Source organism: Ranitomeya variabilis, chromosome 6 (genome assembly GCF_051348905.1).
Source record: "Ranitomeya variabilis isolate aRanVar5 chromosome 6, aRanVar5.hap1, whole genome shotgun sequence".
NCBI classification, from domain to species: Eukaryota; Metazoa; Chordata; class Amphibia; order Anura; family Dendrobatidae; genus Ranitomeya; species Ranitomeya variabilis.
The window spans coordinates 108,322,664-108,350,562 of NC_135237.1; the positions used below are offsets into that span (position 1 = coordinate 108,322,664).

At 40.5% G+C, this 27,899-nt stretch overlaps 1 protein-coding gene across 2 annotated transcripts in view; it reads right to left on the reverse strand.

Moving 5' to 3' along the window:
- Positions 1 to 302: 302 nt before the first annotated feature.
- Positions 303 to 27,899, reverse strand: part of ZNF385D (zinc finger protein 385D) — a 501,516-nt gene continuing 473,919 nt past the window's right edge. The window contains exons 7-8 of one of the 2 annotated variants that reach the window (XM_077268896.1): positions 17,707 to 17,808; positions 303 to 2,019 (exon numbers count right to left, since the gene is read on the reverse strand). In XM_077268896.1, coding sequence (XP_077125011.1) covers positions 1,786 to 2,019; positions 17,707 to 17,808 — 336 coding nt within the window. In that variant the 3' untranslated portion in view covers positions 303 to 1,785. The remainder of the gene's footprint in view (positions 2,020 to 17,706; positions 17,809 to 27,899) is intronic. The other variant, XM_077268897.1, reaches the window with a different exon arrangement.

Consider the following 27,899-nt stretch of genomic DNA (forward strand, 5'->3'; position numbering starts at 1 on the left):
TCTGAAGGAGAGGAAACTCTCCTTCAGGCCCTGGGATCGATATTCATGTAAAAAATAAAGAATAAAAATAAAAAATATGGATATACTCACCCTCGGACGGCCCCTGGCTGTCACCGCTGCAAGCGGCTGCCTCCATTCCTAAGAATGCTGAGTGAAGGACCTTCGATGACATCGCGGCTTGTGATTGGTCGCGTGACCGCTCATGTGACCGCTCACGCGACCAATCACAAGCCGCGACATCATCGCAGGTCCTACACTCACTGCATTCTTAGGAACGGAGGCTGCCGGTTGCACGGCTGAGGTCCGTGTCCATCGGAGGGGTGAGTATATCCATATTTTTTATTTTTATTCTTTATTTTTTACATGAATATGGATCTCAGGGCCTGAAGGAGAGTCTCCTCTCCTCCAGACCCTGGGAACCATGCGCACCGCACATGCCTGGGAACTTATGGGAACTTCCGATTCCGATTTCCGATATCACAAAAATATCGGAACTCGGTATCGGAATTCCAATACAGCGAATATCGGCCGATACCCGATATTTGCAGTATCGGAATGCTCAACACTACTATTTACCCAAATACTCATGTCATTCTCTTCTGCATATTCCTATAATGTAATTTGATAATATCTCCTTGGGATTCTATGTGTTGGGAAAAAATGTCATGTGAAATGTAGTATTTTCTGCAGGAACTATCTAAATGAAGATGCAGATTAGATATTTGAAAAAAACTGTTTAACAGTGAAGGTGATCAATGAGTGAAAAGGCTGCCACATGTGGTGATGAGTTCTCTTTCAATGGAAGTCTTCAAACAAAGGCTGGACAGACATCTGTCTGAGATGGTTTTGTGAATCCTGCATTGAGCAGGGATTTGGACACGATAACCCTTGAGGTCCCTTCCAACTTTAACTTTCTATGATTCTTAATGGTCACAATTTTCTAAACTCATTTTACATTCATTTTCTTATGAGGCTTATCTAGACCTCTAAAATACAAGGACTCATCATGCCTTTCCGTCAAGATGTTGGCTAGACATTGTTTTGGACATGTAACACTTTCATCTACTCTATATCAAAAAAAGTAGAGGGAAATGGAGCTTAAAATGATAGTCTGAAAAATTGTTAGACAGCGCATATTTCAGAAAAATGTTTTAGATATACAGTAGATATGTATAATGCCCTTAAAAATGTTATATGTAACGATTACATTCTCTAAAATGCTGGAGTTATTCTTATGTAATTTTAAGTACAAAAACTTCTAAATTAATGGGAACTCTTGGTGATCCTAGCTGAACTAAGGTATTGTAATATTTTTGATGAGCAGCAGTTATTTATTTTTTTGTCTTTTGGTTTTTAGACATCAAATACATTATTACAGAAAATTCCTGCGGTAGCAGGAAAGACAAAGAATAGCCATTAATTGACAAATGTTTTATCAACACCGCCACAGTGAACATCGGCCTGACCCAACAACTCGAATGTACTACCACCAAAATGTTATAGTTCTGGCCAGTGGCACATAATTATTGAATCTTAATTCTTCTTATGTAGAACCATCCATAGATACTTATTAAGTAACAACTATACAACAAAATTTATTTACAATAAGTAATGCTCTAATTTAAGAAAATAGGACTTTTCTTGCATGTCTCCAGCAGTTTCAACGGGTTTATGTTTATTTCAAACAAAAGAAAAAAACACTGCATAGTTCTTAATTTTTTTTGTTGTTTTTTATTTTGCTTCAGAAAAAAAAATTATTGCAGTACAACTATCCCTGCTTATAATTCAGTAAGGAGCAAACAAAACAGGTGTGTGGGTGGTCCGTATTGGCCCAGGAGCTGGCCGTAGAAGTGCTGAAGGAAGTGCTGAGGTCTGAAATAGAGTAGCTGCTGGCGTAGTACGGAAATTGAAGGGTGAATTCACAGCAACTGAGGCAGCTGCTACTGCTGCCGCCAGAGGATTTGGTAATATCCGTGTGGTTAATGGCTTTAGACGTTGTTTAGAAAAGGCTATTTTTATCTGTGGAAAAAAAATGGACATGAAGTTTAATAAATTGTTTAATTTTAAGCATAAATGATTCCATAAAATATATCAATTCTAATGATCTATCATGTGGATTAACAGATTGTGCAAATATTGATTGATTTCTTTAGTAGAACCTTCAGATTTAATACATTAAAATACAGTATATTTTCAAAGTGAAATAATTTATTTATTCCTTTAAGCTAGATAGACCACAGAATTATAAACATCAAATATAAAGATTATTAAGAGCTTAGACTTAGTAATTTTATGCTGACAATTATTTAAAAAAATGACATATACCGTTTGAAGTAAAAATAGGGATAAACCTAAAATGCCTTGTGAAATAATTTTATTACCAGGTTTATTTTTTATTATTTATTTTACCCACTTACACAGTGCCATAAATTACACAGCGTTTTACAGACATCATCATCTCTGAGCTTATTGGGGCTCACAATCCAATTTCCCTATCAGTATGTCTTTGTGTATGGGAAGAAACTGGAGTACTCAGAGGAAACATATATAAACATGGGGAGAACATACAAACTCATTGCAGATGTTGGCCTTGGTGCAATTTGAACACTGGAGCCCAACACTGCATGGCTATAGTGGTTTTGTTTCTTTCTCTATGTGGATTGGATGGGTTGTTACTGACATGATGAAAATTTCATGTCAATGGCACCTTTTGAAATATTTTTACTTAGAAAATTGGTGATGTGTGCACTCGCTGCATATCTATGTGTGAACATAAGCTAAAGTAACATATCATAATGCAGAAAGTTAACGCTGAACACAAAAGTCATTGAACTTTTATATTTAGGTGTTACATTAACTTTTTTTATATATAGACATATCTATATAGACATACATAATTCACCAAGCTCATTGCCAACAAAATGTCATATTTTGGCACACATTATTTTGGCCTAAAAATGTTTGACTTTTTAAATTTTGCATGGCTACCTTTATTTTTATTTGAAACCTTGAGAGGGAAAGTGTGCATTGTCAGCTGTGCAAATTGGTCTAACCCAGATTTAAAAATTAAAACTTTAAAAAGTCACAGAAAAACTTCACACATAAGTGGTATAGCTAAAGATACAGAAAAATCATCAAATTGTGTATGACACTTTCATAAATTTGGCGCAAATAATGACAACTCAGTCTCAGGTGAAACTGACTTAACCCCTTTACCCCCAAGGGTGGTTTGCACGTTAATGACTGGGCCAATTTTTACATTTCTGACCACTGTCCCTTTATGAGGTTATAACTCTAGAACGCTTCAACAGATCTTGGCGATTCTGACATCGTTTTCTCATGACATATTGTACTTCATGATAGTGGTAAATTTTCTTCAATATAACTTGCATTTATTTGTGATAAAAATGGAAATTTGGCAAAAATTTAAAAAATTTTGCAATTTTCAAACTTTCAATTTTTGTGCTCTTAAACCAGAGAGTTATGTGACACAAAATAGTTAATAAATAACATTGCCCACATGTCTACTTTAGATCAGCACAATTTTGGAAACAATTTTTTTTTGTTAGGGAGTTATAAGGGTTAAAAGTTGACCAGCAATTTCTCATTTTTACAACAAAATTTACAAAACCTTTTTTTTTAGGGACCACCTCACATTTGAAGTCACTTTGAGGGGTCTATATGGCAGAAAATACCCAAAAGTGACACCATTCTGAAAACTGCACCCTTCAAGGTACTCAAAACCACATTCAAAAAGTTTATTAACCCTTCAGATGTTTCACACCAGGTGAAGCAACATGGTAGGAAAAAATGAACATTTAACTTTTTAGTCACAAAAATGATCTTTCAGCAATAATTTTTTTATTTTCCCAAGGGTAAAAAGAGAAAATGGACCTCTAAAGTTGTTGTCCAATTTGTCCTGAGTACGCTGATACCCCATATGTGGGGGGGAACCACTGTTTGGGCGCATGGCAGGGCTCAGAAGGAAAGGAGCGCCGTTTGACATTTTCAAGCTAAAATTGGCTGGAAATTAGATCGGACGCCATGTCGTGTTTGGCGAGCCCCTGATGTGCCTAAACAGTGGAAACCCCCCACAATTGACCCCATTTTGGAAACTAGACCCCATAAGGAACTTATCTAGGTGTGTGTTGAGCACTTTGAAACCCAAAGTGCTTCACAGAAGTTTATAACGCCCGGGCGTGAAAATAAAAAATCCTATTTTTTCCACAAACATGATCGTTTAGTCCCCAATTTTTTATTTTCCCAAGGGTAACAGGAGAAATTGGACCCCAAACGTTGTTGTGCAATTTGTCCTGAGTACGCTGGTACCCCATATATGGGGGGGAACCACTGTTTGGGCGCATGGCAGGGCTCAGAAGGAAAGGAGCGCCGTTTGACATTTTCAAGCTAAAATTGGCTGGAATTTAGATCGGACGCCATGTCGCGTTTGGCGAGCCCCTGATGTGCCTAAACAGTGGAAACCCCCAAAAGTGACACCATTTTGGAAACTAGACCCTCGAAGGAACTTATCTAGGTGTGTGGTGAGAATTTTGAACCCCTAAGTGCTTCACTAAAGTTTATGACGCCCGGCGTAAAAATAAAAAATTCTATTTTATTCCCACAAAAATTATCTTTCAGTCCCCAATTTTTTATTTTCCCAAGGGTAACAGGAGAAATTGGACCCCAAAAGTTGTTGTCCAATTTGTCCTCAGTACGCTGGTACTCCATATGTGGGAGAAAACTACTGTTTGGGCACACTTCAGGGCTCTGAAGGGAAGTAGTGATGTTTTGGAATGCAGACTTTGATGGAATGGTCTGCGGGCATCATGTTCTATTTGGTGAGCCCCTGATGTGCCTAAACAGTAGAAACTCCCCACAAGTGACCCCATTTTGGAAACTTGACCCCTAAGGAACTTATCTAGGTGTGTGGCGAGAATTTTGAACCCCCAAGTGCTTCACTAAAGTTTATGACGCCCGGTGTGAAAATTAAAAATTCTATTTTATTCCCACAAAAATTATTTTTATTACCTTTTCTATCAGTTGGCGGGACCACCCCTGGAAAATGCTGACCTGGTACGATACAAGCACCCTCAGTTCAGGAAGTACTGGGGCCCGCTCCTTCCCTCGTGCCAAACATCAGGGCCTTAACCACTACCTCCTGGAACTGAAGGTACGACGTATCGGTGTGCGTGCACATCGTGACAGCAGGAAAATGTTTAGCATTGCTATTTGTACAATGTACATGGACAGCTTTCTGTACCACACCTTGGCCTTTCTCAAAGCACTGTACGGTTGGAGGAGTTGATCAGAGAGATCAACGCCCCCCATGTTTTTGTTGTACCCCAGTACACAGTCCGGTTTGCTGACCTGTGTAGGGGTACCCCGTACACTGCTGAGGGCACTGCCATCACCGTGTATGGTGGTCAAGAGAAGGACATCCCTCTTGTCCTTGTACTTGACCACCAGCAGGTGGTCGCTACATTGGGCTTTGCTCTCACCTTTTCTGAGCATCTGCCCAAGCAGCGTCTTCAGGAGGCCTCTCTGATTTTTGCAGACAGTACCGCAGGCTGCGGTACCTCATGCAGAGAGGGATTTGTAGAGTGGGATGCTAGAATATAAGTTATCGGTGTAGAGGTGATAACCTTTATCCAGCAGTGGGTGCACCAAATCCCACACAATTTTCCCACTCACTCCCAGGATGGAAGGACACTCAGGCAGTTCAACCCTGCTGTCCTTCCCTTCATACACTCTAAAGCTTTAGGTGTACCCTGAGGTACTCTCACACAGCTTGTAGAGTTTGATTCCGTACCTGGCCCTCTTGTTGGGCAGGTATTGACGGAATCTGAGCCGCCCCTTAAAATGAACCAAGGACTCATCCACTCAGATGTCCCTTTGGGGCACGTACACTTCAGCAAACTTTTTGCTGAAGTGTTCGATAACCGGCCAAACTTTGAACAGACGGTCAAAATTGAGGTCATCTCGTGCGGGACACCGTGCATTATCGTTGTAATGCAGGAACTTATGGATGGCCTCAAAACGCGTCCGAACCATGACCATTCGGAACACTGGAGTGTTACATAAAATATCTACACTCCAATATTGCCGAATTTCTGGCTTCTTCACGATCCCCATGTGGAGGACCAGGCCCCAAAACTGCATCATTTCAACTGCGTCTACAGGAGACCAGTTAGAAAATGATGAACCGGTGTTTTGCTCCAAAAATTGCCGAGCATACAAATTAGTTTGCTCCACCATGAGGTTAATAAAATCCTCAGAGAAAAAGACTTTAAAAAAGTCTATTTCTGTGAGGTCGGTGGTGTCAAATTTGATTCCTGATTCTGCCACAAAATCAGGAATCAGTGGCTCGTAATTTTCGGGGGGTGAGGTCCATATGAGGTCTGAAGAGGGGCGTGCTGGTTCATCTTCAGGAGTGGGCGCTGCCTCATCTTCTCTCCTGGGGCGTCTGCGTGGCGGTTCCGCAGGACCCGAGGAGGAGGAGGAGGAAGAGGATGAAGAATCTGAAGAGTAAAGGAATGTGGGATCCTCTCCCTCACTATCAGTGTCGGAGGCAAGGAAAGAATATGCCTCCTCCGCTGAATAGTGCTGCTGGGACGAACGGGACGAACTGGACATTTTTTTTTGTGAGTATGGTGCTTGGGTGTAATTTATTGGTAACTATGTGTACATGTGGGGGGGATAGTGTTTGGTGCAAACTATTCTGAAAAGAAAAAGCTAAAGGAAAAAAAGCAAATAGGGAAAAAAATACCTGTGAAAGGAAAAGTCTAAAACAGCAGGCCCTAGCTCTGATAAGTGAACTGCGTCACTTATCAAAGTTCGGCGGCAGCTGGGTGCACGCAAGGGGATGTGAAAAAAAAAAAAGAAAAGAAAGGCACGGGTTCAGATGCAGCAGCGGGGTGCACACAAGGGGATGTGAAAAAAAAAGAAAAGAAAGGCACGGGTTCAGACGCAGCGGCGGGGTGCGCGCAAGGGGATGTGAAAAAAAAAAGAAAGGCACAGGTTCAGACGCAGCGGCGGGGTGCGCGCAAGGGGATGTGAAAAAAAAAAAAGAAAAGAAAGGCACGGGTTCAGACGCAGCGGCAGGGTGCGCGCAAGGGGATGTGAAAAAAAGAAAAGAAAGGCACAGGTTCAGACACAGTGGCGGAGTGCGCGCAAGGGGATGTGAAAAAAAAGAGAAAAGAAAGGCACGGGTTCAGACGCAGCGGCGGGGTGCGCGCAAGGGGATGTGAAAAAAAAGAAAAGAAAAGAAAGGCACGGGCTCAGACGCAGTGGTGGAGTGCGCGCAAGGGGATGTGAAAAAAAAGAAAAGAAAGGCACAGGTTTAGATGCAGCAGCTGGGTGCGCGCAAGGGGATGCGGGAAAGAAAAGTGAGCACGAGTGTTGATCGGTGAACTGCGTCACCAATAAACGCTCGGCGGCTGCTAAATTTGGGCACGGACGGACACGGCGCAAAGTGGTGGTGGAGGGGGGAGGGGGAAGGGGAAGGAGGGGGGAAGGGGAAGGGGGGTGAAGTAAGATCGGGCCGGGATTGGGGATGAACACTTACATTTTTAGTCTCTCTTCTTTCTTCTGTCTTGTTTCTTCTTTCTTTTTTCTTTAGCAAGAATTGTGGTGTCACAGGCTACTGTGGCACCACAAGTCTCAGCACAGGAGGGGATCTCTTTCGGCGTGACCGCTCTGCAGAAATCCTCACGAAGTGTGAGGATTCCTGCAGAGCAGTCAGACAGGTCAGGGGCAGGTGAGACAGGTCACAGAGCGGTCACACCGCTGCTGTGACCTCTGATTGGTGGGATCGATGATCACATCGATCCCACCAATCAGAGGAGGCCCTGGTCATACCAGAGTTGCTAGGCACCAGCCTATGATCGGAGCTCACAGCTCCGATCATAGGCAGGTCACCGGCAGGTCACCGGCAGGTCACCATCTGGGCACAGTGCGTTCACACCGCTGCTGTGCCCTGTGATTGGCGCGATCGATGATCACATAGATCGCGCCAATCAGAGCTGCAGGATCCAGAGCAGGGCACAGGAGGCATGGCACACATGGCAGGGCACCGGAGGCTGCGGAGCAGGTAGTTAGAAGCAGGGCACAGCGCGGTAACACTGCCGCTGTGCCCTGCGATTGGCACGATCGATGTGATCGTCAATTGCACCAATCCAGGGGGTTTTGGCTGATGCCTGGCATTGCCAGGCACCGGCCCCAGGATCGAGTACATCGGTACTCGATCCTAGCCTGGGACCTCACTGTTTCAGCCAATCTGATTGGCTGAAACAATGAGAAAGGCTGTGATTGGCTGTTCAGAATTGAACAGCCAATCACAGCAATCGGGAGGCCGGGGGGGCAGCACCATACCCCAAGCTGCCGAGGCCATCTTCCGTAAGGTAAGATGGTGTCAGAATTTTAATGCGATCACCGCGACTTAAGTCGCGGTGTCGCATTAAAGGGCATGATGTACTATCCCGTCGGTGGTCATACGGGTCCACCCCACCTCGACGGGATAGTACGTCCAATGTCAGAAAGGGGTGAAAATATCTCCTTAAATTCCATAAAATTATTTGTTTTTATAATTGTAGTCAGGTTCAGTAGAAGATACCCTCTGGCTCCCCAGCACATTGTTTTCTCTATAGATTTTAGCTGCATCCTTTCTTAGAAATCAGACAGTAAGAATTAATGACTAAAAAAGTCATTTCAGCAGCAGAGAGAAAGAAAGGTAGGGCTTAGGATTAGTGATGAGCGAGTATACTCGTTGCTCGGGTTTTCCCGATTGCTTGGAGATTTAGTTTTCGTTGCCGCAGCTGCATGAATTACGTGTACATGTGGAGAATGCGTGTTTGTTAGAGAATCCCCACATGTATTCAGCCTGTCTAGCAGCCATAAATCATGCAACTGAGGTGACAAAAACAAAATCTCCGAGCACTAACACAAATACTCGGAGATCACCCGAGCATGCTCGGGAAAGCCCGAGCAACAAGTATACTCACTCATCACTACATAGGATACATTTTATAATAAAATGATGAAAGGGGCTATGGAACATGGGGTTATGTAGAAGTAGTAGGAAACAAACACAAAAGAGAAATGAAAAATGTAAAGAATGTGGCACAAAGTGATCATACAATGGGTACGGAAAGTATTCAGACCCCTTTACATTTTTCACTCTTCGTTTCATTGCAGCCATTTGGTAAATTCAAAAAAGTTCATTTTTTTCTCATTAATCTACACCCTGCACCCCATCTTGACTGAACAAAACAGAAATGTATACATTTTTGCAAATTTACTAAAAAAGAAAAACTGAAATATCACATGGTCATAAGTAGGGTTGAGCGAAACGGGTCGGCCATTTTCAGAAGTCGCCGACTTTTGGCAAAGTCGGGTTTCATGAAACCCGACCCCTGTGTGGGGTCGGCCATGAGGTCGGCGATCTTCTGAATCTGGGATCGGAATTCCGATACCGAGTTCCGATATGTTTGCGATATCGGGAATCGGTATCGGAATCCATATTTAAGTGTAAAATAAAGAATTAAAATAAAAAATATTGATATACTCACCTGTACAACGGCCATGGCAACTTACCGAGGGAACCGGCGGCCTGCTTTGGTTAAAATGAGTGCGTCCAGGGCCTTCCGTGACGTCACAGCTTTGTGATTGGTCGCGACGGCCCATGTGACCGCCACGCGACCAATCACAAGCCGCGGATGTCATTCTCAGGTCCTAAATTCCTAGAATTCTAAATTCTAGGAATTTAGGACCTGAGAATGACGTCCGCGGCTTGTGATTGGTCGCGTGGCGGTCACATGGGCTGTCGCGACCAATCACAAAGCCGTGACGTCATCTTAAGGTCCTTCACGCGCTGATTCTTAGGAAGGAAGGCTGCCGGAAAGAAGCCGAGGGTGAGTATATACCTAATAGGAATATATATATATATATACTCACCCTCGGACGCGCCCTGCTTCTTTCCGGCAGCCTTCCTTCCTAAGAATCAGCGCGTGAAGGACCTTAAGATGACGTCACAGCTTTGTGATTGGTCGCGACGGCCCATGTGACCGCCACGCGACCAATCACAAGCCGCGGACGTCATTCTCAGGTCCTAAATTCCTAGAATTTAGAATTCTAGGAATTTAGGACCTGAGAATGACGTCCGCGGCTTGTGATTGGTCACGTGGCGGTCACATCACAAAGCCGTGACGTCATGGAAGGCCCTGGACACGCTCATTTTAACCAAAGCAGGCCGCCGGTTCCCTCGGTAAGTTGCAGGGGCCGCCGGACAGGTGAGTATATCAATATTTTTTATTTTAATTCTTTATTTTACACTTAAATATGGATCCCAGGGCCTGAAGGAGAGTTTCCTCTCCTTCAGACCCTGGAAACCATAGTATCCCATTGCAGTGCATTGGGTTTCGTGTTTCGGCCGACCCCGACCCCGACTTTTTTATAGGATCGGCCGATTTCACTCTACCCCACTTTTGAGAAAGTCGGGTTTCGTGAAACCCGACCCAATCCTATAAAAGTTAAGGTAGCTCAACCCTACTCATAAGTATTAAGACCCTTTGCTCAGTATTGAGTTAAAGCAACCTTTTGAGCTAGTACAGCCATGAGTGTTCTTAGGAATGATGCGACAAGATTTTTACACCTGGATTTGGGGATCCTCTACCATTCTTCCTTGCAGGTCCTCTCCAGTTCTGTCAGATTGGATGTGAACACTGGTGGACAGCCATTTTCAGGTCTCTCCAGAGATGCTCAATTGGGTTTAGGTCAGGGCACTGGCTGGGCCAGTCAGGAATGGCCACAGAGTTGTTTTGAAGCCACCTCTTTGTTATTTTAGCTGTGTGTTTAAGGTTATTGTCTTGCTGGAAGGTGAACCTTTGGCCAAGTCTGAGGTCCAAAGTAGTGATGAGAAAGTATGCTTGTTACTCAAGTTTCTCTGAGCATGCTCGGGCGGTCTAAGAGTGTTAGGACTAGCGGAACACATCGAGTATATATAGGTAGCTACAAAGTGCGTTCGCAGCCCGGAGTCCACTGTGCAGGGACACCTGCTGCAAAGTAATGGCGGATAGACTATAAGCTCACACGTGGGTTAAGTTTCACCCCATGTGAACTGGAAGTGATCTCTGTTACCTCACAGAGATGTGCTGTACACAAATTATTACCCTAACTAGGGTTGCACTTGCTCTGAGACCAGATGCAAAGCCAACGGCTAATTGCCCCCAATGACGCTAGCTGACTGCCTGAATGTACAGCCCCAGAACTAAACAGACTCACACCACATACGACTGAGTGGTAGAGTATCCACAGGCATTAGCCAAACATATTTGATACTAGCGCATGGCCGTGCGGCCATGTGAACCTTTTATAGTTGCAGCTCTTCAGGAACTTCCTGGAGGAAATATAGGAGCCGCTACAAGACCTGAGCATGTGACCCCAGACCTCCAATGAGAGGTCCTCCGTGGGTATTCTCAGTGTGTGAAAAGCAGGACTTAGTCCCAGAAAAGCTTGCTCTCCTCTGACCTGTGCTGGCTACAGAAGCAGAGCCTGGAAAGGCAGCAGTAACCATCCACACAGTATCAGGCTGAGCCAGATGCTGGGACTGACGTCTCCGCTTAGCAGGCTCCACTGCGGCTGGAGGAGAATGGCAGACCGCAGCAGACATGGTTTGAGATTCCCCCTGTGCAGCGGTGGGAACTCGACACCTAATACCGAGTATATCATTGTGCTTGGTGATTTAGCTTATGTCGACGCAGCTGCATGATTTGCGGCTGCTAGACAGTTTGAATACATGTGGGAATTCCCTAGCAAACGGCAATCCCCACATGTATTCAAGCTGTCTAGCTGCCACAAATCATGCAGCTGTGTCGACATAAACTAAATTTCCGAGCACCACTAAATACTCAGAGACCACCTGAGCAAACTCTCTCATCACTAGTCCAGAGCACTGTGGAAGAGGTTTCCATCCAGGATATCACTGTACTTGGCCACATTCATGTTTCCTTCAATGACAACCAGTCATCCTATCCCGACAGCTGAAAAACACCCCCATTTAATGATGCTGCCACCACCATGTTTCACATTGGGATTGTATTGGGCAGGTGTGAGTGCAGCGCCCCAGAGTCCTAGTCATTGCAGTACTGATGCTCCGACGCTAAGGGGGGCTATGGTACGTCTGATGGCACTGAAGGAGATCACCTGACCAGGTATCACAGACACCAATACACTTCACAGTCTGGCCTCCAGGGGGAGCTAAGGGTGCTATGTATTAGGCCACTCCTCACAATCTGGTAAAACTGGGGGTTGGATAGGAAGTTAGGGAGAAGCTGACTGGGTTGGAACCAGGCAACATCCTCTGGCAAGAATGTGTTGCAGGGGAAGATTCAGGGGGGTCCCTGTCAGGGTTGGGATCCTGACAGAGGCCTAGCGAACAGGAAAGAACGTTACGGGACCGCGCCTGCACTTCATCGCGGCGGTACCCCAAGAAAGGACAAGAAGCGAGGTTTATTGTGCTGAGTGAGAAACAAGATCAACGCAACAAGGAGAAACACCAGTAGGAGTCATGCTGTAAGACGAGGCAACATCCTACTGAGGCGCGTAGCCGGTGGCCGGAAACACCGAGGAAGTATTGAGCTCCAGGCCTTACTTCAAACCTACGGCAGGACAGTCAGTTATAGGCGGGCTGTCTCACTCAAATCACCTAAGAAGACATAGGGGGCAACAGTTGGAGAGGGGTGACACTAGGGGCCCGGAAGAGCTCCGAGCCTACCCGTCATACGGGTGCGTCCTAGCCATATCATCTGGGGGGACGAAGAAGAACATCAAAATCGAGTTGTGAGGGAACTTCAGAAACAGACACAACAGTTGTGGGGACTATCCCGTAAGCACAGCAGGGGAGGACCACAACACACAAGCGCTAGAAGGTAGGCACAGATTTCCACCTGCAAAGGGAACTCTGGAGGTGCCATCGGACCGGCCGGACTCCCGCAGCCCGGTTAACCGTATTCCGGATTGAGGATCCTGAAGCCTTCAGTAAAGAGGTAAAGAGACTGCAACCTGGTGTCCTCGTTATTTACTGCGACCTGCACCACACCATAACATCATCACCATCCACACCTTTCATTGGGCGCCCCTCAGCAGGGTCACGGACCGGGTCTAGCCACCGTGACAACCACAGAACAGAGACTCAGAGGCCCGGTACTGGGTACCCCTCGGCCCTGCAGCAGTGGGGGCGCTCCATGAGCAGTGCCTGGTTTTCTCCACACACATCTTCGTCTCATCAGACCAGAGAATCCTATTTCTCATAGTCTGGGAGTCCTTCATGTGTGTTTTTAGCAAACTCTATGTGGGCTTTCATATGTCTTGCACTGAGGAGAGGCTTCCGCTGGGCCACTCTGCCATAAAGGCTCGACTGGTGGAGGGCTGCAGTGATAGTTGACTTTGTCGAACTTTCTCCCATCTCCCTACTGCATCTCTGGAGATCAGGCACAGTGATATTGGGGTTCTTCTTTACCTCTCTCATCAAGTCTCTTCTCCCACGATTGCTCAGTTTGGCTGGATGGCCAGGTCTAGGAAGACTTCTAGTGGTCCCAAACTTCTTCCATTTAAGGATTATGGAGGCCACTGTGCTCTTAGGAACCTTGAGTACTGCAGAAATTCTGTTGCAACCTTGGCCAGTTCTGTCTCTGAGCTCTTTGGCCAGTTTCATTGACCTCATGATTCTCATTTGGTCTGACATGCACTGTGAGCTATGAGATCTTAAATAGACAGGTGTGTGCCTTTCCAAATCAAGTCGTATCAGTTTAATTAAACAAAGCTGGACTCCAGTGAAGGAGTAGAACCATCTCAAGGAGGATCACAAGGAAATGGACAGCATGTGACATAAATATGAGCGTCTGAGCAAAGTGTGTGAATACATATGACCATGAGATATTTCGGTTTTTATTTTTTAATACATTTGCAAAAATTTCTGCATTTGTGTTTTTTCAGTGAAGACGGGGTGCAGAGTGTACATTTATTAGAAGAAAATAAACTTTTTTGAATTTACAAAATGGCTGCAAATAAACAAAAAGGGAAAAATTTAAAGGGGTCTGAATATTTTCCATGCTCACTGTACAATAGTGAATAATGAAGTGATTGTAATATGTATCACTGGAAGGTTGCATAAGAAAAGGGTATAATTTTAACCCATTAACGACCGCTGATACACCTTTTAACGGCAGCAGTTAATGGTACTTATTCCTCAGCACCGCTTTTTAACAGCACTTAGAAATAAGGTTATAGCTCCCCCCAGCATTGTAGAATCTCTGGGATCTTGGCTACCGAGGGTAGCTGAGACCTCAGAGAACATGATTCAGGTTGTTTTTTACCATCCCCAGTGTTGCGATCGCCATTATTCACAGAATAATGACAAGTGCAAAAAAATTAAGTCAGATTTCCAATTTATTTCTCTCTCCTCTGATATGATCTAACACATCAGAGGAGCGAGACATTGGGTCCCTTGAGCCCCCCAATAACTCAAGCACCTTCCGGGTTAGGGGTGTATTTGGATCAGGGTTGTGGTGTTGGGTTAAAGTGGTGTTAAGGTTAGAGTTGTAGTTAGGTTTATGGTTAGGGTTCTGATTAGGGTTATGGGTGTGTTGGGGTTAGGGTTGGGGTAAGTGCTGTGTTAGGGTCGGAGTTAGAATTGAGGGTTTCCTCTGTTTAGGTATATCAGTGGGTCTCCAAACGTGACATGGTGCCCGCCATTGCTTCCAGTCAATTTTGCGTTCAAAAAGTCAAACGGTGCTATATCCCTTCTGAGCCCTGCCATGGCAAACAGTGTCTTTCCCCTACATATGGGGTATTGGCATACTCAGGAGAAATTGCACAACAAATTTTGTGGTCCATTTTCTCCTGATACCTTTGTGAAAATAAAAAAAAGTTTGGTTCCAATGTAAATTTTTGGTGAAAAAAGGAAAATGTTCATTTTTTGCTTCCACATTGCTTTAGTTCTCGTGAAGGATTAATAAGCTTCTTGAATATGGTTTTTGGCACCTTGGGGGGTGCAGTTTTTAGAAATGTGTAACTTTTGGGTATTTTTTGTTATATTGACCCCACAAACTCACTTCAAATGTGAGGTGGTCCCTAAAAAAATGGTTTTGGAAATTTTGAAGGAAAAAGGAGAAATGGCTAGTCAACTTTTAACCCTTATAATGTCCTAACATGAAAAAATTGTTTCCAAAATTGTGCTGATGTAGAGTAGACATGTAGACATGTGGGAAATGCTATTTATTAACTATTTTGTGTGATATGACTCTCTGATTTAAGGGCACAAAAATTAAAATTTTGAAAATTGCGAAATTTTCACAATTTTTGCCAAATTTCCTTTTTTTTCATAAATAAACGCAAGTCATATAGAAGAAATGTTACCACTAACATGAAGTACAATATGTCATGAAAAACAGTGTCATAATCAGTGGTATCCGTTAAAGCGTTCCAGAGCTACAACCATATAAATTGACAGTGGTCAGAATTGTAAAATTTTCTTAGTCATTAAGTACAAAATTGGCTCTGTCACTAAGGGGTTAAAGGAACTCTGTGAACACAAAATGTCTCTAAAAATCAAGCACTCGGGGCATCCCAAGCATGTATAGAGCACCTTTCCACTTACTGTTTTGCACTTACCTCCACCCTATTCTTCTTTGATTGACAGCTCTGGCTTTACAGGAGCCAGAGGAGAGGAAACATAAATTAAAACAATGACCTGGGAAGGTATACTTAATTGCTTAGGGTGCACCGAGCGTTTGTGCTTGGTTTGAACAGACATTTTATGGTGTCAGACTAATTTTACATTTTTCTGTGAAGCCATCATGAAAAGCTAAAAAAAAAAAAATCAAAATTGAAAAATGAACTACGAACACATCTTTTAAAGGTTCATATAGTCTATAACTAATCCATAAAGCTAGAGCAAAACCTTGACTTGCAGTACTTTTTTTGCAAACATTAATTCTGAACTTAAATTACAAATTACATTGCAGTACATTACATTGCTACTAGTTCACTCTGATTGCAAACTTGCTTAGGTGCCGTTAAAGAATATTAGACTTTTATTGACAGATCTAGTTCTTTACTTGTAGCACAGAGGAGGAAAAAGACTTTGATAAATTCCTTATGTTCCTTAAGATTAATGAACAATTTAAAAAATGAACAAGGAGCAAGACTATGGAGAGAACAATACACGTAAAAAGAAAAAGTGGAAATAAAAGAAAAATAAAGTTAAACTCCATGATTTTAAACAAAAAAGTTTATCTAATGATTTTAATATTAATTAACAGTAAATGTACATGTACAATATAAATATGTCAAATAATGTTTCAAATAATGTTTACATAAGTATATTTATTTTAATTCTTTTTCAGCAGGCATGCTGTATTTAGATAAGAGAAAATAGTTTTACAGAGAGCTTATCTCAATTTTACAGTGAAACACCCTGGAGGACAAAAATCCGCTCTTGTATGCAACATGTTTTAATAGCTGTAGTTACTTTCATGGAATGATTGAGAAGACTGAAAAGATGTTCTTTTAAGATAATAATTTCTATCAAAAGCGTTTGTAATTTCAAGAAAAAACAAGCTTACAAACAATTACAGAAACTCAAGTGCAGTTTATCAAAGACTCTGTAGGAAGCTAAATGGAAATGTAATGCTATACGCAAACATGGCTAGATTATATGGTAATTTAGGAGATGTACTCTATGAAGGCATGTAAAAAGGATCTAATGCACTTTTTGATTTTAAAATCTACTGTGATGATTAAGTTGTGAAAACATTGATGATTATTTTTCATTAAAATTTTACTGGGTACTTTTTTTTCCTATGAAGAAGATATATCGAAACAGGTCAAAAAGAAAACTGACGGAGTGGCCTGTTGCAACCAGATATCTTAATTCATTGTCAACTTCTAAAAATTATGGTCAGGAATCTAGTTAGTAGCTATTTGCAACTACTCTACTGTAATGTCTTGTATTTATAACTAAACTGATGCTTTATATGTCAAAGTGGGATTCTAAATTTTACCTATGCGGTAAAGATAAGAATACAGTGAACATTGCAATAACTGATGAATATACATTAATATTTATTTACCAATTTGTTCTTTTTAAGATATTGCAGCTTGGATTTCCTGTGTTCTGTTAGCATATCCCCGAGTAGGCTTTTTAAAGCCATGTTCTGTATTACATACAGGCAATGTTGAATGTATAAATAGGTAGATAATGGATAAAATGTTAAATTTAGTCTACTTAATACATTTATTAGAATTTTTTATTTTTATGTTTTTCACATTATTGCATACAATATGTAATTCGTAAAGAGATTGTTCATTGCTAGACAACTAATTATTAACTTAATGTTAACATTAATTTTCTTCAAATTGAAATATGTATTCTAATGTGAAATTGCACCTTTAGACTAGTTTAATGATTGGATTGTTACGATTCTAATAATATGTATAATAAGTATGAGCTACAAATGCTATCTCATAAGTAACCTGTAGAGACAATAATAAATCCTAAAAGCATGATAGTGGTAAAGATTTCAAAGGCACTGGCAGATACAAAAGACCTTGAATGATATAATTGATATGGGATTCTATATGAATTACAACTGCTTAATATAACAATTTATATTATTTTCATCTTTATGTTGCAAGTAGTTTCAAACTTACCCCAAGTGGAGAGGTCGTTTTTTGTACTTTATTGTAAGGACTATATTTAGGTTTGGGTGGTTTTCCAGCAGCTCTGTCTTTGTGCCTTCGACTACTTATGTGCTGCAACAAAAAAAAAGATGAAATATTAAGGTCTAAAATATAATTGGATAGGCAACAAGTCATTTTACTAAATATGCTTAATATACATTATTATTGAACTTTTTTTTCAAATTTATTTTAGGTCACCTTTTTGAGACCTGACATTATTTATACTCAATTTCTTTATTTATTGATATTTAATATTTTTTCACTACATTTGAATTTAACATTTTGGAACAGCAAGCAGAAAGAGACATAAAGGCTTTGTCTCCATAATGAGATTTTGGTGAATTATTTACGCTGCGTATTTAAAAAAATAAACCCAAGTAGCCTAATTTACTTAATGGGTGCAGAAATGATGCAGAAAATCTTTAACATCAAAAACTCACCAAAAGCTCATTGTGGGAATGCAGCCTTAAAGTAAAAGCAAAATTCACACTAAAAACAAGATTCATTCATGTACATAAACAGGTACAGGAATATGCAACAAGTGCATAGAACAATACTTTATATACTCAACTCATTGATCAAAAATGCACTTAGGAAAACTGTCCCTTTTGCTGATAAAAAATAAATCATAGCACAGCTTTACTTTTCTTCACAGCAGTTTAAGAAATTATACCTAAGGTCTGATTGATTGCAATGATCAAGAAGGTTGTGTATGACAAATCAAATAGCTATACACATGTACTGTTTATTATAGTACTGTATATAAACAAACACATATAACATACTGATAGTGTATATAGGAGAGGATAGCTGTGGAAATTCCATGCTACTGCTGGTGGAGATGATAAATCCAGTTTAACTCAAATAGCGTTATTCTGGGTTTAGAGATAGACATGCAATATATTTAAACAAAATAAATACAAATCTCCACATTCCAGAAATGTAAAGGGAATCTGTCAGTAGGCTTATTCTATCTCATCTGAGAGCAGCCTGATGTAGGAAAAGAGACCCTGAATCCAATGATATATCACTTAGTTTACTGGGTGGAGCCGGTCTGACACAATCAGAGTTTTTATATTTAACAATGCTGCAGAGCTGAGAAAGCTAACCCCGCCCACACCAGGTTCTGTATGTATATGCTCTATAAACTGTGAGCTGCTTATCAGAGGAGGGGTGGAGTCGAACTTGCAAGCGCACACCAGATAGTCACAGAAATGATAATCACCAAGTGATAAAACCTTCAGTTTAAATTGTGACGGGGTGTACGGCAGAGCAAGAAGGGACAACAGGCCAAGGGAAGATTCAACGGTTTTATTATCGAGAACACTGGAACAACACATGCAGGGGGACCGCCCCCTGACAAAGCCAACGTGAAACGCGCGTTGGGGCTGCACTGTGTGACCATCAGCTGCCTGCTATATGGGTAAGAGAGCAAACCAGGATCATTGTGTTGAGATGTTGAATGATAGAGACATTTAGGCTATATCGGTGATACTGGGAGGTGACACATAACAATAGTGGGTCCTGGGGGACTTCTCTTGTCCCATAATAACACTATAGTGGCACTTAGCACTTTACTAATTTAATAGCAGTTAATGGTTGGTCGCACAGGTCTGGTACCATTCAGCTTTCCCTCGCTGAGCATGTTATGTTGTTTATATGGTATTATTTGTGAAATGTGATTATTGTTAAAAAATAAAATTGGTATTTTTATATATAAATTTGGACTGGAACTCCCTTTTTATATACGTGTAATGCTTCAAGTATGGAGTGTCCTCTATTGATTTGGTGGCCCTATGGTTGTGGTCCATTAATGGAGTGATGGACAAACATAGGAGCAGGATTGTATCCATTATGGGATTAAGTTAAACAACACATGCAGGTAGATCTACAGAGTCCACAATTAGTCCAACGGAACAGGTTCAGGGCACCTCCCGATAATCCTTGTGCCAGCTAAGAAAGCAATAGTCCACACGAGTCCAACGGAACAGATTCGGGGGCACCTCCCGATAATCCTTGTGCCAGCTAACAAAGCAATAGTCCACACGAGTCCAAGGGATCCCAAAACAAACCCATGAACGACGAGATATGTCCTCAGCTCAAGTCTCGCCCCGATCGCTTCCGCAGTCACAGATGGACGTGGGGTCTTGCCTCGGCTAAGAATCCCTACTCCTTCTCCATCAAGGGTCAGCTCACATCTGATCTCAAAAATAAGAATGGATTGTCTGAGCTCCTGGGATCAGCCCACCCATCAAGGGGGTAGGGGTCACACCTTCTATTCAATGGTTGGGTCCACCAGAAGATTCGAGACTGGTCGGCTCCGCTTAGTCTATCCAGTATGTGCATTTGACTAGCCACCTGCTGTGAGGAAGAATGGCTATTCCTTCACTAGTGGTGTTGACAAAGCTTAATTACATTATAGCTTAGGGCTGCAAGTATTGGGGGAAGGAGACAGGTTAAGTTACATACGTCCCATGACATTGCAAAGTGTACAGTAAATACAACCAAAGAGAAGTCGCACCAAATCATGACATATTATACAAAATACAGGACAGGGAAAAAAATACCTATCATGACATAAATAAACAAGAGCACACAGTGTGACATGCGATACATTGCTGAATTCTATACTTTAACCCCTACCTCATGCTGTACTTAGATTACATAGCAAAAATCTGCTGACAGATTCCCTTAAAATGCAGCTGTCTACATAACAAAGTGCGTATGCGGTAAAAAATATATTTTATTATGTACACTTCCTTGTGAAAGCCCAAAATTGGACCTGTACACACCACCTGAATACAGTGGCAACTTGCAGGTGCTTGCTTTTAGGACATGAAGTTAGCAGGCTTTTTTTTACTCTTTAAAAAAGGAAACATTTTAATTTTTGAATACTTTTTTAAATAATCCATTTTAGCCACATTTTGGCAACTACATAGAGTGGGTACGGAAAGTATTCATACCCCTTTAAATTTTGTTGCTAAAATGCTTGTGGGTTAATGGGTATATTATTGCCATGAAGCCAAGGGATGTCTTTTGGATAACCATTCTTTTAGACTCTCAGTACATAAGAAAAAAATAAGGATTTTTTTTCAGCTTCTGAATTGGCATCCAAATTTGTGTCTTAGCATGATAAATTGTGTTCCCTATTCTGTGAAGCTTTCGTAGAAGACTCCCTGCTGCACACATGTTTGACCAAAAGACCAGTCTACATTCTCTTCAGAGTCAATGCTCCATTGCATGTGGCAGCACTACATCTACAACAAATAAAGGCATCAATGATTACAGTATATCTGATATAATGGACCAGCTGTTTAATTTGCTGCAGCACCAACTTGATGCTCAGATCACCAGGTTTAATAGTACCTGCACTGTGACTTTTCTCTAGAAGGTAACTTAAGCCCAATTCACTTGAACTCCTTGCTCAATAGATTAGACCAGTGGCCCAGTTTTCTATGAACATACTGTTATTTCCAGGCTGCAGTGTTCTAGAGGGTATTCTGCACAGACAGAAGCTTTCTCACATTGATGCAGAGTAGGTTATCCTCTGCAAACTTGGGAAAATTTACATTTGTCAAAATTAATCAGATATGGGACAAGGACACTGGGACAAAGAATTCGGTTTTACTCAGATAAGTTACCTACTATGGTGTCCTTAGCATGCTATTGTTTAATTATGATGACACATTTATGATATTTGGTGTATAGCACCTTGTTGTAGTATGTTCTTTAGAGAAAGGAGCAAGGTTTCTATTTAGCATGCTATGGTAAAATGTACTGGTCGCTGAGAAATATTACCTTGTGGCAATCTATTATATATGTAGACCTAAAGTACAGGGATTATGTAAAAATTGACTAATTTAGCTATTTTACATATATCACACTATAGTCAATAGACATTATCAGTATATGGTACCCTGGTTTGTACAATCATTTTTAAATGAGCATGAATATATGCATCCGTGGTTTACATCTGTTTGAGATATTGTGAAATAACCACAGCCTCATCCGATTGGCAAGCCTTTTTTCTTGCTTATTTTTTATGCAGAAAATTCAATAAGGCTAGATTACTCAGCTAGATCTTTTGTTTTGTGTGTATGGTGTGGGGGGACTTGGGTTTGGGTAGTGGCTAGGGCTTTTCAGGGACATAAGGGACAGTCGACGCGGAGTGGGGGCACCATATCATTTGTTAGGGTGCCAACCTCCACTGTTAGGAAGGGCACAGGTCATTTAGGATCACACTAGGGTCTAACGAGGAATTTGCCACCTATCACCCCCTTTTTTTGTGCATTGCTCTGGCCCACCAATACCCAGTCCTTTTCTTAGTGTCAGTTCACATATTTGACTTTTTTACTGATGTACTGATGTACTTGAGTACACTATACAGCAATGATTTACATGGTAGAATTGCCAGGAGAAAATAACTGTACTCAGAAAAAAACATTGCGACCCATCTGCAATTTTCCAAGGAGCACCTGAACAAGCCAGAAGACAGTTAAGATAATGTCCTTTGGCATGAATGAGATCAAAATAGAGTTTTTTCGTTTAGTTGAAAAAAGAAAAGCACCGCATTATAGCATAAAAAATGTATGCCATCTGTGAAACACAATAGTGGTAATATATTATGGTTTAGACCTGTTTGCTGAATCTGGGTCAGTACAGTTTGCCATCATTGATAGAACAATAAATTCTGAATTTTATATTTATATTCTAAAGGAAAATGTCCGTACATCTGTCCATGAGCTGAATCTCAATAGCATGTGAGTCATGCAGCAAAACAAACACTAAAAACACACAAATCATTCCGCAAAAGAATAGTTAAAGAAAAATAAACTTAACACTTTGGAACAGACAAGTCAGAGTCCTGACATTCTTACAGAAATGTTGTAGAAATACCTGAATTGAGCAATTAATAGGAGGAATGGGCTAAAATCCATGTAAGCTGATGAGCTTGACTAATCAACAATTACTGGAAATATTTAGATGCACTTATTGCTTAACACAGGGGGTCACATCTGATAGTTATGCCCCTCACAAACATGTTATTTTCCGCAATAAAATTTTTAAAAAATCTAACATTTTTGACTCATTTGTTTTATTTGGTTCATTTTATCTACTTTTAAGACGTGAGAAAATTTGATGGAATTTTAGGTCTAATTTGTTAAGAAATAAGGAATATTCTGAAGAGATAAGAAAACCTTCAAGCATAACTGTAACTATGCATACCGAATTAAGTATATGCAGAAATATAGATTAGATGACAATTAATTTTCATTTAATTTAAAACACAATGAAATATTATGCATATTTTCCCAAATCCATCATAGCAGAAGGCTGTGAACTTTAACTCCTGTTTTCCTAGTATAGTAAGAAATAATTAGGATTTCAAGTGTAAAGAGGGAGAGATATACTTTCCTTAGAGGCACACCATGGTTTTTGCCTTCTCATCTGCTGCGCGGCATAAGATAACAATATTCACAGCTGTTACACACATGGATTGACAGCTATGAAGCACTCATCCTCCTCTCTTCCTTCTAACTTGTTTCTCAAAACTCAGCTTGATCCATGAACTTTTTCCACAATCTTAAAAGCTGACATCAATAACAAATTTCGGTGAATTTATTTTATGATTACTTTCTGGCTGAAGTGTTATTTAGTCTTAATACGATTTTCAAGAGGTTTTAGGAAAAAGATATTTGTGCGTCTAGGAAAAAACTTTACACCAGTCTCAGCGTGATTTTATAATTGTGACCATGTCAGACCTACTTAGTAAAGTGACATTACACAAATGGTTTAAGTTCAATTACTTTTCAACAGTTATTTGCATTTATTGGCACACTTTTAGGCATAATGTTGCACACTTCATTCAATAGTTAGTATGGCTAACTAGTGAAAAAATATCTCTGATGAAAAGACATCTACTTTGACGTTCTCAATATAACATCTTGTTAAAGAAAACATAAATAAATAATAGAACTATAGAAAAGTGTTGTTTAAGTACTGCAAGATATTCAGGTTAGAATTCTGGATTTGGATAGACTAATTACTAGGGATGCGCTGTCTAACAACATCATTAAGAACTCTAACCACTTAAGGACGCAGCCAATTTTCATTTTTTGCATTTTCATTTTTTTCTCCCTTTTTTCAAATACCCATAACTTTGTTATTTTTCCATCAACAAAAATGTATGACAGCTTAATTGTTTTGTAGGAAGAGTTGCAGTTTTTAATGACATATTTTTCATTTTAACATATGAAGTAAGGAAAATGAAAAAAAAAAATCCAAATGCATGAATATGAATACAAAATATGCAATTCTGTCTTTTTTATGTTACGGTGTTAATTCTGCAGTAAAAAACAGGCAACATTATCAGTACGATTACAATGACACTATATTTGTATAGTTATTTTTATCATTTAAGTAGCTTAAAAAATATTGAACTTTGAAAAAAAAATGTAATTTGTGCCTCAACATTCAGAGACCAATAACTTTTTCATTCTTCTCGCCTTAGCGCTGTGCTAGGACCTGTTTTTTGTCCAGAAAGCTGGTGTTTTTAATTATACCTTTGTAGAGTAGATACAGTGTTTTAATAACTTCTTAGTACTCTTTTTGTATGCTGCAACAACTGAAAAACTGCAATTCTAGTATTTTGGGAAGGAAATATTGGAGGAGATACATCCAAAAAAAACCAAAGTGCCAGCATATGTGAGTTCACTAAATTACTGTCCATATGGTTAGGATTTACCTGTTAAGAACCATAGGAACTGGGATATCAGCTGCGTTCCTCACCCTAACGCGCGTTTTGCCTATCTTTTTCCTAGGATACATAAGTTGGCACTTTGTTTTTTGTGGGTGTATCTCCTCCCATAATTTATGTACATAATGTTAAGTATTTACCATCTTTTCTATCTATATGATAAGATATGCACTGTCATAAACCGCAATATGGTATAATAAACCTATGTGCTGCAATTTTTCACTAGTGTGTGTTGTTTACTCATAGTACTATATTGTTCCAATGAGATTATCTGTTGATATTTTTATATATACAGTACAGACCCAAAGTTTGGACACACCTTCTCATTTAAAGATTTTTCTGTATTTTCATGACTATGAAAATTGTACATTCACACTGAAGGCATCAAAACTATGAATTAACACATGTGGAATTATATACTTAACAAAAAAGTATGAAACAACTGAAATTATGTCTTATATTCTAGGTTCTTCAAAGTAGCCACCTTTTGCTTTGATGACTGCTTTGCACACTCTTGGCATTCTCTTGACGATCTTCAAGAGGTAATCACCGGGAATGGTCTTCCAACAATCTTGAAGGAGTTCCCAGAGATGCTTAGCACTTGTTGGCACTTTTGCCTTCACTCTGCGGCCCAGCTCACCCCAAACCATGTCGATTGGGTTCAGGTCTGGTGACCGTGGAGGCCAGGTCATCTGGCGTAGCACCCCATCACTCTCCTTCTTGGTCAAATAGCCCTTACACAGCCTGGAGGTGTGTTTGGGGTCACTGTCCAGTTGAAAAATAAATGATGGTCCAACTAAACGCAAATCAGATGGAATAGCATGCCGCTGCAAGATGCTGTGGTAGCCATGCTGGTTCAGTATGCCTTCAATTATGAATAAATCCCCAACAATGTCACTAGCAAAGCACCCCCACACCATCACACCTCCTCCTCTATGCTTCATGGTGGGAACTAGGCATGTAGGGTCCATCCGTTCACCTTTTCTGCGTCGCACAAAGACACGGTGGTTGGAACCAAAGATCTCAAATTTGGACTCATCAGACCAAAGCACAGATTTCCACTGGTCTAATGTCCATTCCTTGTGTTCTTTAGCCCAAACAAGTCTCTTCTGCTTGTTGCCTGTCCTTAGCAGTGGTTTCCTAACATCTATTTTACCATGAAGGCTTGCTGCACAAAGTCTCCTCTTAACAGTTGTTGTAGAGATGTGTCTGCTGCTAGAACTCTGTGTGGCATTGACCTGGTCTCTAATCTGAGCTGCTGTTAACCTGCGATATCTGAGGCTGGTGACTCGGATAAACGTATCCTCAGAAGCAGAGGTGACTCTTGGTCTTCTTTTCCTGGGTTGGTCCACATGTGAGCCAGTTTCTTTGTGGTGCTTGATGGCTTTTGCCACTGCACTTGGGGACACATTCAAAGTTTTCCCAACTTTTTGGACTGACTGACCTTCATTTCTTAAAGTAATGATGGCCACTCGTTTTTCTTTACTTAGCTGCTTTTTTCTTGCCATAATACAAATTCTAATAGTCTATTCAGTAGGACTACCAGCTGTGTATCCACCAGACTTCTGCACAACACAACCGATGGTCCCAACCCCATTTATAAGGCAATAAATCCCACTTATTAAACCTGACAGGGCACACCTGTGAAGTGAAAACCATTCCCGCTGACTACCTCTTGAAGCTCATCAAGAGAATGCCAAGAGTGTGCAAAGCAGTCATCAAAGCAAAAGGTGGCTACTTTGAGGAACCTAGAATATAAGACATAATTTCAGTTGTTTCACACTTTTTTGTTAAGTATATAATTCCACATGTGTTAATTCATAGTTTTGATGCCTTCAGTGTGAATGTACAATTTTCATGGTCATGAAAATACAGAAAAATCTTTGAATGAGAAGGTGTGTCCAGACTTTTGGCCTGTACTGTGTGTATATATATATATATATATATATATATATATATATATATATATATATATATATATATATATATATATATATATATATATATATATTCTAATACTGCTTTGGGGGATTTACATATATCTCTATTTTAACTATATGCACTTAGGCACTTTCTGGCAGTGATCGTGACACTGTGGAAAATCAATACGTATATTATCAGTTGATATACAGCACTTAGCCTTTTGACATTTTCAATGTATCTCGTATTTACCTCTGATGGAAATTTAACACTTGTTACTATTAATTCATTATCCATGGAATTATGCAGCTTGTCTGAATTTTGTATGACATATTGATGCAATTTATCACTTGTATTCTTCAATTATATAAATAATTTCTTGCTACGTCCTTTTTTGATACAAGCATCTTATTTTAATTTGTTCTATTTCACTAATTAATAAAGAATGCTTTTATTATATATTTTTGATATGCACTGCTTGACTTTGGGTCCTTATCCAGGGTTTATTTCAATTATTACAAGAGGTAAATAATAACCCGCTGTGATTCTCACCTAGGTTATCTTGGTCTCATGGAGAACTGCACATGGAATCAGTGTTTACAAGCAGGTACAGCACAACCACTTGATTTCCATCGCAGATAGAGTTTCAAATAACTACAGTGCAATACGGAAATTGCACTGTGACTATTTTCACTGTGGATTTAACCCTTTGCATTGCATAGAATAAAATGTGCAGCAAAATGTGCATGTAATAAGCACATTATTGGCAGCACAGATCAAAATAAGATATGTCTCAGGTTTTTCCCCTTCAAAAAAGGTGAAAAAACATTTTACTGTACTTGGTCTATAATTTATCTGCAAAATTATGGAAGCACACATACCTAAAAATCTGATGTGTGAAATAGCTCTTACCAATGGAGATAGGGGAAGGGAAGGGACCCTTAACCCTTATGTCTTTATTAATATAGATAGAAGGAAAACTTTCTCTAACTCTCTGCCATTAAAGTCCATTTATGAAAAGTTTTGCTTTTATATCATCTATAAAGTCATAACTGATTGAGCGAGCATAGCTCAACTCAACTATCTGTCAGTAAGCATGAGTGTGTACATATGTATATGGAGTATGAATGTTTATACTCATGTAACAATGCGTGTATCGCTGTCAGTGTGAGTGTGGGAGATCTTATTCAGTAAGGAGTGATATGGATGTTGTGGGATGGGGTTCCCCAGTGACCCATAACTGATTGAGGGCCCCCATCCCCTATCATCCATATCAGCCCTTTCTGAATGAAGCTCCCCTTCACACATTATACATAATTATAAGTAATCACACACAGTGCACACATATACACAATAAACACATACTCAATAAATAGACAGAACAATAACCTTAATTTACAGCTGAGTTGCTGGGTACAGGCAAAACGGCTTCACTCAGTGTAGCTGCAGCATGTAGACCCTCTCCCACTGTCCTTACAGGAGAGAA